At 46.0% G+C, this 12,581-nt stretch overlaps 1 protein-coding gene across 1 annotated transcript in view; it reads left to right on the forward strand.

The window, feature by feature from the left end:
* Window positions 1–12,581, forward strand: part of cdk6 (cyclin-dependent kinase 6) — a 38,609-nt gene that overhangs the window by 16,685 nt on the left and 9,343 nt on the right. The window contains exon 5 of the mRNA XM_031586742.2: window positions 6,749–6,858. Within this exon, the coding sequence (XP_031442602.1) occupies window positions 6,749–6,858 (110 nt within the window). The remainder of the gene's footprint in view (window positions 1–6,748; window positions 6,859–12,581) is intronic.

A 12,581-nucleotide genomic window follows, 5' to 3' on the forward strand; every position in this document is an offset into this window, starting at 1 on the left:
ATGACTCATTGTAAAACTACCAAGCCTCTTTCAGTTTTGGATGGTCTTGCTTGCGCTGTCATATCTGGCGTGAATGCAACCTCATAGCACGTCTTAGTGTTAGCGTTGGCCGGCAGACAAACTGAAATGGGCTGAAAGTCACAAAGAATCAGTCCGTGGACCACAGACAAAGCAGAGCTCAACGCTTTTCTGCAGTCAAATAACAAGTCCTTGGGTGGCGTGCCGAGTCAGGAGAGGAAGTTCTGTTTTCAACATATGTTTTTGGAGTGCTTGGTTTGGTTACCTAGTTACAGCAGCCCATGCTTCCACTGATGGTATAAGCTCCCAGAAGTTATCAGCACAGTGCAGGGACTGCTTGTGGCTTTATATGCACATGTTTGGCTTGATAATCCTTGCCTAAATGTGATATTTAAGAGAGTATTCACCTCAGCTTTTTGTGCTGGTCTGTCTTACCATAGAGGCTAATAGGAAGTGGATTTAAATAACTAAGCACTAATACATTTAAAACCATAGATATATATCTATGTTTAAAACCCTCTGGATGGCTTAATCACAGAATAATTATGATGAAACACATCAGTAATGGGAGGCATGGGGGGGGGCTTACTAATGGAAATATCGTGGGGGGGGGGGGTAACTGGAGGACCCGGAGTACACCTGGAATAACAGGTGATGCAATGTCTTTGTCCCAAGAAAAATAATGAAGGACCTCTGGTTCCCACATCACCTCTGATTTCCATACTTAAGCGAGGAATTCTCACCCCGCCTTCACCTTTCTCCCAGAAACATTACTAATGACTTCCATGCACAATTGAACATATACAGGCTACCTTCTGCTTCTCGCCAGACAGTAAACCTGTCTTGAACTGCTGATGAAAACACTAATCTGGCCCAGTGGTGACGCTCTGGTGCACTTTAACCCCATTGTTGCTGGATTAGATCAAAGTTTGCGCGGATGGCGCGATCAATAAGGTTTGATTATGATTAATGATTATGATCACCGCCTCCTCCGGGGAGAGCAGTCACGTGACTGCGGTGTTGACTTGTGGGAGTTCGGCTTGTAAACACGAATCGGCCGCCTTCGCTCGGCCAGACAATGTGCTCGCATTCTGGACGGACAAAAAGGCAGCAGCAACAGCAACGGCAGCCGCAACAGCAGCAGCAGCAGCAGCCGTGTGAGAAAAAAACGAAGAAGGGAGGAGAAAAAAAAACACATGGCACACAGGAGTGCACGTGCCGCTCACTCTGGGAATGTTTAGATATCTCCTCCAGTATTCCGACGAGAGAAAAAAAGAAGGGGAAAAAATGTGAGAGAGTGTGTGTGTGTGAGACAGAGAGAGAGAGAGAGAGAGAGAGAGAGAGAGAGAGAGAGAGATTCAGTGCTTTCTCAAACTCCACTGGTTAGACAAAAATGAGCCTAGGGAGGGAGAGAGGGAGGTGTGTGTCTGTGAGTGTGTGTGCGTGTGTTGCGAAGGCAAACACACACACACACATACACAAGCGGAGAGGAGCGCACACACACACACACAATGCTCTGCAACGTCCCGTCTGTCTTATTTGGTATTTCCTGTGTGACCCCTGCTGTCGGTCGTCCTTGGGGCAGTGTGCACCCCTGCTCTCGGCCGCTTGTCTGCGCTGATTGTTGACGGGGGGCTGGCTGTTGGCCAGCACAGGAGATTGGCTTGATTGAGGATGGCGGTGGTGTGTTTTGGCGAGGGGTCGGGGGGTGGTGGTGGTGGTAGTGTTTTTTTGGATGGTGGGGGGTGGCATCTGGATATTAAAGCCTTGCTTGTATCACTGACGAAAAAAAAACAAAAAAAAACAGAATAAAATTACAGCATATATCAGGAATTTTCCGACTAATGATATGCGGATGTGGCGGTGCTGGGGAAAAGAGCCTGACTGTGCTTTCTTTGTTTGAGCAGAGTGGGCCCCATGCAGCATTCCTGTAGGCCCTGCATACTTTGGCAGCAGTTGTGGAGTTTTTAAAAACTGTTTACAGTTTATGCGCAGGGCTCACTTGTGACTTCATATGTTTTTTTTTTCCTTCTCAAACTCCTTTCTTGGCAATGCTTGACAGTATTGTTGCTATTTAAACTGTTAAAAAGAAAGAAAAGAAGGTGGGAGAAAAAACACACGCACAAAACATAGAAGAGAAACGAATGACTCAGGAGCTTCAAATGAATGGTGTTTAGTGCCTGTTTGACTGCAGGGCTAAGAATGGCCCGAAACTCAAGACAAAATACCCGTACTGGAGGAACGATGTGTGACCCCTCTGGGCACTTTGGACATTCACTCTTTGCATTTGATGAGCATTCCTCTTCTACTGTCCTTTGTGTGTCTCCACTCCGCTTTCTAAATGGTGGCATTTAGATTTTGGTCTTAGCTCAGTATTTGCATTAAATATGTAAAATTGGATTCCAAACTTTATTTATCCCGAGGGAAATGTAGGAATTTCATCTCGTTCCTGTTCAGCAAAAAACTGCTGGTCCCTGTCAGAGACAATGACATGCAATGTTAGTGTTAATGTTAGACTTAGTGTTGACAGATGCTGCAGCATTGAATGCATTTACATGGATTCAAATCCAGCCTAGCTGCATCCTGGGCTTGACGGCCCAATCAGCCACACCAATGTCCTACTTTGTACCATCACAGCAACCTGACAGGGAGACTGTGCTGCAGAAGCCATGTTTGAAAAATAAAATCCATGTGCATCCTTATCTGCTGCACTCATCTGCAGGGGTGGACACAGTGCAAGGTTTAAGCCATCATCACAACATCATGTTATGAGCGGGGCTATTGTTAGCGTGGTGGGTCGACACACTGAAAAAAGCAGCATCCGTCCTCTTGGCCTTGGCGTCGAACTTGTCCCTTTAAAAATGAAAAAAAAGAAGACGAAGAAGAAGGAGAAGTGGTGTCTTGGGGCCAGGCCCCTGGAAGAATGCGGATGGAGGCTCTATATCGAAGGAGCCCTTTCATCCTTTGCTTCCTTTGAGAGAGAGGGAATGTAAACACGGGCCCCCAGCCAACCCTATCGCCACGGCTTACTGTTAATCACGTTGTGCCACTATTGTTTTAATTCCACACAAGGAATCAAAGGCAATGGGGGCAGTGTGTGTGTGTGTGTGTGTGTGTGTGTGTGGGGGGGGGGGGGGGGGGTGACACAGGAGTGAAGTCACACACTGGTACAGTAGAGTATAGTGCAGTCTGTGGAATGGTGGGCTCCGTCTGGGAGGGTTTTTTTTCTCTTGGTCTCTTAAGTCCAACAAGGAGGAGAGGATGTTGGGCTCGGGTCAGTCAATGCCCAGGGGCTGAGAGGGCCAGCTGGTTCGCTGGTCACCCTCCCTTCCCTTCCCTTCCCTTCCCCAGCTCACGAGGAGAGAGAGGCGAGAGGAGAGAGGAGAGAGAGGGATAGAGAAAGAGTGTGTGTGAGGGAGAGACAGAGTGAGAGAGAGAGAGAGAGAGAGGAGAGCGTTCTCACCAGAAAGGAATGCACAGAATGCTCTCCTTTAATCTGCAGTCAGGCTGGACCTCTTTATCTGACCCTTACATTACCATGCAGCTCCAACGCAGTGAGCTCTGCACAGCACAGCACAGCACAGCACAGCACAGCACAGCACAGCACAGCACAGCACGGCAACACACTTTACACTTACACTTTAAGCCTTATAGCACCAGACTTGAGAGAAAGACAGAGACACACACACACTCAAACAGGAAGGAGACAATCCATGTGTCATAAACCAGACATGCAATTTGCATCGAGTTTCATAGAGAAAATTGTGTGTGTTTTCAGGGTGTGAGACAGGGAGAGAGAGAGAGAGGGAGGGAGTATATGTCTAGCTGACAAAAAAAAAACAGTTAGCGCTGACAAGAAAGGCATGTATACATGTAATGTATAGAGGAAGGACAGAGTGAGAGACTGTGTTAGAGAGAGAGAGAGAGAGAGAGTCCATCTCAGGACTGCTCCTCAGTTCAGGCAGCTCAGCTCAGCTCAGCTCCTCAGGTCACTGACAGTGGCCTGTTTGTGTGCAGAAATGAAAATAAGGCAGCGGGGCCGAGCACAGAACAGGCGGGACAGCATGCAGGGGCTGAGGAGGGGAAAGTCCTCCAGCGGGCCCAGAGAAAGGGCCCTGTCATCGCACCCTGCTTCCCTCACCCAGCATGCAAATCAGGCATGCCCTGGGAGCAACATTAAACAGGATGAATTCAAAAATTTAAAAAAGAAGAGAGAAGAGGCTCAAAGGCACAGAGATGGACACACACACACACACACACACACACACACACACACACACACACACACACACACACACAGGGCAGTGCCGTCACCTTATCTAAATCATATCACCACCATCACCACTTTCACCACCACCACCCCTCCCAGAGCGTTCCACCATGGTAGTTAGAACCATCGAGGCTCGTCACATTCTGCAGAATCTTTGGTGGGTGCCTGTTGCTAGCGTGTCGCTAAACGTCTCTGTGGTGTAGCCTTCTAATAATTCTACTCGTCTCTGTTGAGAGCGGATATACCTCTGAATTATCACTTAGCAGTGGTGTGTGGTTCTTCCTAGAATTCAGCTACCCCAGTTCTCTCTCTCTTTCTCTTTCTCTCTCTATCTTTCTCTCTCTCTCTTTGAGGGTGATGTATGTGCATGTGACTGTGTGCATCTGTCTGTGTGTTTGGTGTGTTGTGCAAGACAAACAGATAAGATTATTCTGGTACAGCTTTTTTTTTAACAGTTTGTCTTCAGCTGCGAATGCACTGTCAGTGTTTGCCTTCTTGGCTGTTGCACAGATACTGTCCCAACAAGTGATAAGCTTGAACTTTATTTGTTTGTGCAAAAAGGTGTCAAATGTGGCTCAAGAGATGAATGAAGTCAGATGTTGAATGGTGCTATTTAAGCCTTGTGTGTTCATTTTTAGAATGGGTCATATGTGCATTCGGTCACGTGACAGGACAGACTTAAAGCTCTACGTCCTTTTAAGTGCATGTACTTCCTCTCCGTTTCTGCTAAACCAGGAAGACCTCAGTAAGAAAGTGTCAGCTTCGCACAAGATCTGCTCTAAATATAACTCTGAACATTTTACATCAGAAAAACGTGAGCAGTCCCTCCCATTTCTCTCTAACACAGACACATACGCATTCACGTGCGAATACACACACACAAACATACACACACACACACACACACACACACACATACACACACACATGCACACACACATAACCAATCTGACAAGATCGCTTTGGTCTCTTAGATGTAGATTTCCAGTGAAGCCATTGTAGATAATATTAGATTGTTAGGCAAACTGAAGATGTCAGAGATCAGCATTTCTTTTCACATCCATTCCTTGGTCAAACAGCGGGTTTCATCACCACTTTATTAGTAGTGGTCACTGTCAGACACTAGACCTGAGTCCTATGAGTGAATTGAGTGAACTGTCACTGTAAAAACTCCTCAAGGCGGCCATCTTGTATTTCCCTCTTTTCTACTGTACCTTACCTCCTAGTGCTGTTTGTGTGTCTGAGCAGTCAAGCTCTTTTCTCACAGCTCCTCAGAATACACATTTTATCCTCTTGCTCTTGCTTACAAACACTGGCCCCGCCACTTATCCCCCCCCCCCCCCCCCTCCGCCCCCGATAAGCTTGAGCTCGACCAAGCACTCTCTCTCGCCGGCCCCTCGCCCAAGCCAAGAGCACTGTCGGAAAGCTGGAAGGCGAAGGGAAAGCACCTGGAAGGCGTCCACTTTCTCGAGCGGGGTCACTGAGTTTCGTCTGGAGGCTTTCCCTGCCGTAGCAGTTCACAATGCTGTCTCTCCTGTACACAAAAAGTCGTCTCCTGCAACCCCATGCCCCCCTCCTCCCCCACCCCCTTTTCCAGCTGTCTGTATAAGGCATTTTCACTGCGCCTCTTGCCACCCGCTTCAAGCTGCCTACCCACTGCCCCACCGGCTGAGGGGTTTGTGTATTGATTGCGGATAGGTGAGGAGGGGGGTAGATGCCGAGAGGCCTTTGTGCCCGGGGGCGACTGGGAGCGGCTTATAAACTGGCAGCCTTGGGTGTTAATCCAGTAGAAACCCGTGAATATGTGTTTTTTTTTATTATTTTATTATTTATTTTCTTCAAAAATGGGCACTCGCTCATAAGCACCATGGGAGAGATCCCCAGTGGCTTGCTATGGAAATTTCGTGTGATCTCGGCATACCAAAATGGGAGCTCGGCGACCTGCGCTGCCAGATATGATTTCATACCTTACGTAAGCCTAACTCAGCAGCACGGGGACTTTTCATTTGATTTGATTTTTCTTTTTTTTCTTCTTCTCTTTTTTTTTGTGCCTTTTGTGTCTCTGGCTCAAGGAGATGCCGCCAAAAAAACACAGGCTTTGCTCTGCTTAGTCACCCGTGAGCATCTCTCAAGTGTGCAGAAAACCAAACAAAGTGAAACAGAGCTGAAGACAGTTAAACAAATGCCAAATAGGATACTCATGACAAGTGATTCCAGTGCTGTGATGCCAAGTGACTGTCTTTCTCTCTGTCTGTGCTTTGCGCACAAAGTCGCTTATTATTGCAGTGAACTTTGATTTTCCTGTAGAAACTACCAACATAGGTGCCTGACGGTCCTTTTGTTTGGTTCCATGTAAGAGCAATGATTGCAAGGTTTCCTAGAACTAGTCTCTTACATCCTACTTGTCTCTGTGTGTGTGTGTGTGTGTGTGTGTGTGTGTGTGTGTGTTTTGCTTTACAGGTTGTCACCCTGTGGTATCGAGCCCCTGAGGTGTTGTTGCAGTCCAGCTACGCCACGCCAGTAGACTTGTGGAGTGTTGGCTGCATCTTTGCAGAGATGTTCAGAAGGAGGTGAGACTTGCAACACCAACCCAACACAGTCCTCAGCTCGCAATAGTGCATGTACACTGATTCTCCACACACAGGCCTCAGAGCTTTTTTAGTTTATGTCAGCATAATCATCACATGCGATAAACAGTTATGTAGACTCACAGTGAGTCAGTTCCTGCAGTCTAACAAACTTCACAGAGATATTTCCAACAGAAAGACATTAAGCTTCCTCTCAGTTCAGAGTGATTGAATGGCCTCTGCCGTCACAATCCAGTTCTACAGGCATTGCCACTGCTTTACTTGGAAGTGTAATTTAAACTGGTTTAAGTGTCCTTGGCTCAGTGCGTTGGTTGGGTACACACACTGAGACTTGCGAATAACCTGGAAAATGGCAACAGAGGTCTTTCAATAGAAAGGTGTGTTGGTTCGTGTTGGTATGGAGGCCAAGGAGGAATGCACAGACAAGACTAATGCCCACACTGACTTCTGAGAAATTTGGTCGTCAGGCTGTCATCTGTTCCAACTCATCAACTTTCTTTGTATGAAAGTTAAATAAAAGAAATGGGACTGTCCCCTTGCATGCATAATCACCTACGGTGCTAAAGTAGGCCCGGGGAGTAATCAAACCAGCAAACTCATTAACCCCACTTTTGCTCATCCCCCAGACTCATGCCATCTTTAAGCATAGACTTTACTTTGCTGCAGATTCCTTGAGATCTCAACGTAGCGGTTAACGTAAGACAGAAAGGCAAGACAATACAAGCCAAGAAACACTTGTCCATAACGTAAAGCAATGTTAGTGTTTGGCAGTCAGGTTATTAAGCCGTTAATGCAATGTCTGGAGAGGAATGATAGACATGACAACGTGCGGTCTAACGACTCTCTCTCACTGCCAGCCTAAGGCTGTCACTGATATGGCACTACATAACAGCAGTCAGTTGAAATCATTTTCCCCCATCCCCCTGGCAGGAATGTAACCTTTTCCTTAAAGCAGCATATTTGTTATTTCTTAATTAAGACTGACTGAGTGACTAAGTGAATGAGAGAGATGGGAGAGAGGGAGGATGGGGTGGAGAGAAAGAGAGAGAGGGAGCGAGAGAAAGAGAAAGAGAGAGAGAGAGAGAGAGAGAGAGAGAGAAGGCTCAATGGGGCTATAGATAAGCAGCCATTCATGAGGTGGGCTTGATGCCAAGTCAGCGGGTTCACTGTGCAATTTGTGCTTCCTTCCCCTATCCACGCTTAATAGGACACACGTCCCCATTCTCTAACGGTGGCGGCGTCACAGGTGGGTTTCGGAAGAGTTGTGGGTGGGTTTTTACAGGCATGAGTGTGTGTGGGTGTGTGCCTTTTTTGCGTTGGCGAAGGCACGTGGCTTGAAAATGTGTGTGTGTGTGTGTGTGTGTGTGTGTGTGTGTGTGTGTGTGTGTGTGTGTATCTGTGTGTTGATTGTCCACTCCCCCTCTTTCCAGTATAAACAAATCGTTGGATAATTGTCCCCATTGTGCACAGACGGATGTGAGAGGCCCTGCTATCACCTCTTACAGGCAGAGGTGAAGAAAGAGAAAGAAAAAGTCATAGAGAGAAAGAGAGCAAGAGAAAGAAAATGGAATGGAGAGAGCATCAAATCTCTTCCTGTCCCTGTGACTCACATGTTCTGCAGTTGCTCACACAGGGGACTGACCTTTTTGACATGTCCCCAGCCCTCGCTCTCGCTCTCTCTCTCTCCTCTTCCCACCTGTCCCTTTGAACCTCATAAGAGCAGCGTCACAGGGCAGCCACCGTTGCCTGCCACGTGGAGTCCACGCGTAGACGGACGGGCCTCTGGCTTGGCGAGATATGGAAAACCCCGCCAGATGGAGTTGATCTTTCGGCAGCCACAATTGCTCGCAGTCAGTCAGGTGCTTATCACCCAATGATGGCCTGGTCTCGAGGTGTTCTTCTGGGGGGGATTTTTTCTTGTTTACTTAGCGTCGGACTCCTAATCTGATAAACATTTGATCAGAACTATATGCTACTGCACAGTCTCTGTCCGTGTATTTGATTGGATGGGAGCCATGACTCATGTAATCCACAGTGTTTGGCTTGCCTATAAGTAAGATAATGTTAATGGAGCATTTGCTTGAGGGAAAACATATAGCACAAGCTAAGACATGAGCATGGTATATGAATGCAGCTTATTTGCTGAATTGGTTGTAGACATCTCAAATATATGTTGTGTAGGAAGCCACAGTGTTCACACTTTGACAAATGTTAAACTGTCCTTTTCAGGAGTGCAGTATTCTTTTTTTTGTGTGTCAAACCAAACCAGAAAGTCTCAACTGTCATGCATAGTGGGCTGTCACTGGTTTGGCTAAAACAATGCTGATCTAGCAAAGCTAAACCATAACTTCAGGACACCTTCCTTAGCAGTTAGCTTTCCTCTAACAGCTCTGCGCTAATGCTAATGGTTATAGCCAAGTGGAAAAATTGATGGTCAATATATTTTTCTTAGATGCGATGACTGTACTAGGCAGCATATGTTTGTCCACATATGGCTGCGATCTGGCAGGATAGCTGTGTTCACTGACAATGGGCAGGTAGGGAGTTCCACATTCACATGAGCACCAGCACCCCTCCAGCACCAGAGTTGCCAACTTTCAAGGCTAACATGGTGTGAGAATCAGTGAAATTGACAAAGATTGACCAAAACAGGTGTATTTTCTTTGCGTGAAATGCATTGAAGTCAATGGATTGTCTTCTTTTTTTAAGCTGGCGTGAGACAGGACATAAAGGCATTTTTCTCACGCCAAGAGCGTGAGAGTTGGCAACCCTGCAGCACTGACAACTGAAAACGTGGGCCCAACACGTTTCACCAACTAACAGCCACACTCTTATATCAACTTAAATAAGGTAGGGTTCATACTTACACTTTCTCCCTTTGAAAGTGAACATATAAAGATGACTTGTTTCAATCAGAATGGCTACTGCCATATTTTGGCAGGGCAGCTGGACTTCAGTTCAGCTGAGGTACATCTGGAATGTAATTAGAGGAGAAATGTAGTTTATGTTGGCCTTAATTGGGTTCGTACCCTCTCCATCGTTCAGCATCCAAATTCAGCTAAAAGAATTAAGCCAAACCCACTACCTGGGCTAGGCTATTATCCTGCCCTGGCACACCTACACTTTTACATCCTTCAGTGTATCAAACCCCTCAATCAGTCTGTCCACTTTGTTGTATGGTTTGGTGGATTGATAGCTTGCCATTTCATAGCTAGAAAATTGCATGTGAAAATAGTCACTGACTTGATTATATTTAAAAGATGTAGCTCACTATAAACTAAATTATTGTGCTAATTTAGGCTAAATAATGAGGGTGAGGTTTGGATTTAGGCCACATTTCAACAGTGTGGTTAATCTACATGAATAAAAGTACACGTGCAACAGCAGTACTATTCTGTTTGCCCATGATAGGAAAAAAGGCAGTTTCTAACCTCTTTGACCTGCCACAGGATCCAGTCATGTGGTATGCTTTGAACCACAGTCGTTTACTGGTTAATGACTCCTAAACATGTTTGACAACTATGAGAAAAGTTACTGAGGAGCGTACAGTAGGAGCTGTTGTTTGGAGCACAAAGGCCATTTGAGGTAATTGTTAGAAATACATGCCCCCATTTATAGTTCATCATATCTTTGAGTGGACATTGATCATAAGAATTAGCATGTGGTCATTTTTCGTATTACCAGAGACGTTAAGAGTCCCAATGGCTGTTATTAGCATGACTGAAATGACAATGACCCTGTCTCCACTAATTAGGGTGACCAGACCAAAGGTGGAACAAGTATAGCACACCAGTTTGGCCACAAAAGGAACAGACTACAGCTTTAGTTATATGAAAGATATGATGAGCACAGTGCTGTTTGTCATTCCAAAGACACTCAAATGTGGCAACTTAACATATCTTTTTTGATAGATATCCAACAGGCATTGGCCATTGCAGGCCATCAAAGGCAACGATGATGTCTCTCCGTCACATCCTCTTGTTGACTGCCTTAACGGCTCTCTTTGCCGGCCATTGGATGAAAGCCAGGCTTTTAGAAAAGCTTGGCTATGTTGCACTTGTATAAGCCAGATTGCTGCCTATGATGTAGCACTATTAAATAGAGTAGAAACCATGGCAATAAGCATAAGCAGCTCATGTGCCAGGCAGGTAAAAAAATGCATCCAGTGTGGGATGTGGGTCAAAATGCTGTGCACCTGGTCACCCTACAACTAACTTTTCTGTGGTGATAGGACAACTGTTATAGACAAGTCCTCGTATCAATTATCGCCAAAAGGGGGTCCACATTCTTCTGATATTACTGCTTGTGAGAAAGAACAAGCAGTTATCCATTGAAAGTTTAACACAATGGTGGTCATAGGTTTGGTTTAGTTTAGTTTAACAGCTTCAATTGTGAGGAACCAGCTACAACAGGCATTAGTCTCAGTTGAGAGGAGATGCCTCGTACAAGATTTAGCTATCAACTAAATTCCCTCTGCTACGTGAACACTATACAAGGAAAAGTAAACGTTTTATGACATAACTATTTTATCCAGTGAAACAAAGGGGGAGGGGGCCGTCGGTAGTAAACTATTTATATCCATCTCCTCTGAGTTTGAGACCTGCTACCGCAACCAGACTCAGGGGTACAACAAATGCACTCTCTGGGCACGCCTGCGTAGGTGTGTGTGTGTGCTTGCAGCCTCCGTCTCAGAGTCAGGTGTGCAGTTAATGTGAGGTGAGGTGACTGCACCAGTGAGTCTGGCACTCAACACACCACAACGCACTCTGCGGAGCAGCAGAACTAGCAGCCCAAGTCGCTGTGGAACCTGGCCATGATCCAAGACCACCTGGAGGCACAGGCGAGGTGCTTTTGATCGTTCGCAAACCGAGTTCCTCTTTCTTTCTCTCCTTATTTCCTTCTCGAGCTTTATCTTGCTCACTCTGCCTGTTTCCACCTCTTTCTTCCCCTTTACACTCCATCTCACTCCCACAGGTGATTCACAGGGCTTTTTTTTGTATAAAAGGCCACCTGTTACAGATTAAAGGACACATGGGATCAGTGCTTCCACCCTGGCATTTGAGAAACACTCAGCCTGCTGTCACAGAAACCTTAATGGATGCTTACGTTTCACACGAGCGCTACAACATATGCGTCCTTCGGCATCAGGAGCCAGCAGCTTCACATTTTTGTGTGTGTGTGTGTGTGTGTGTGTGTCTGTGTGCGCAAGCTTTGCCTCATATCCCAGCCACATCCTTTTGAAAAAAGCACATGTTAGTAGATCAAGGACGTTCTCAGGTCTTCCCTGGGAGGTTCTGCGATGCTGAGCTGCGGGTGTTTGGAGTAGATTTTATGTGTGAGTACACTGCACTCTGTCTAATCAGTCTCATTACATGAATGCAACATGTTGGCCTATAGTCTGACTTACAGTATGGACATTGTGCACGTGTGGGTGCATGACACGCTATCCACTCTAGTCTTTCTCTATTATTGATACAGACACAAATCTGAGTAGCGGGTTACATAACAAAGCCATTCATATTCAGGTGAATGATTTGACTACAAGAGTTCCGCCAGATGCCGAGAGGCTTTGGGAAAAAACCTTGATAAAATTCCTCAGCCAAAAAAAAAGATAAGGGAGGACTGGGAGAAGTTTCTAAGAGACTATAAGTACTGAAATGCAGACATCTTGCATTAATGTAACGAAGAAGACTCAACCAGATATT

Source organism: Clupea harengus, chromosome 19 (genome assembly GCF_900700415.2).
Source record: "Clupea harengus chromosome 19, Ch_v2.0.2, whole genome shotgun sequence".
NCBI classification, from domain to species: domain Eukaryota; kingdom Metazoa; phylum Chordata; class Actinopteri; order Clupeiformes; family Clupeidae; genus Clupea; species Clupea harengus.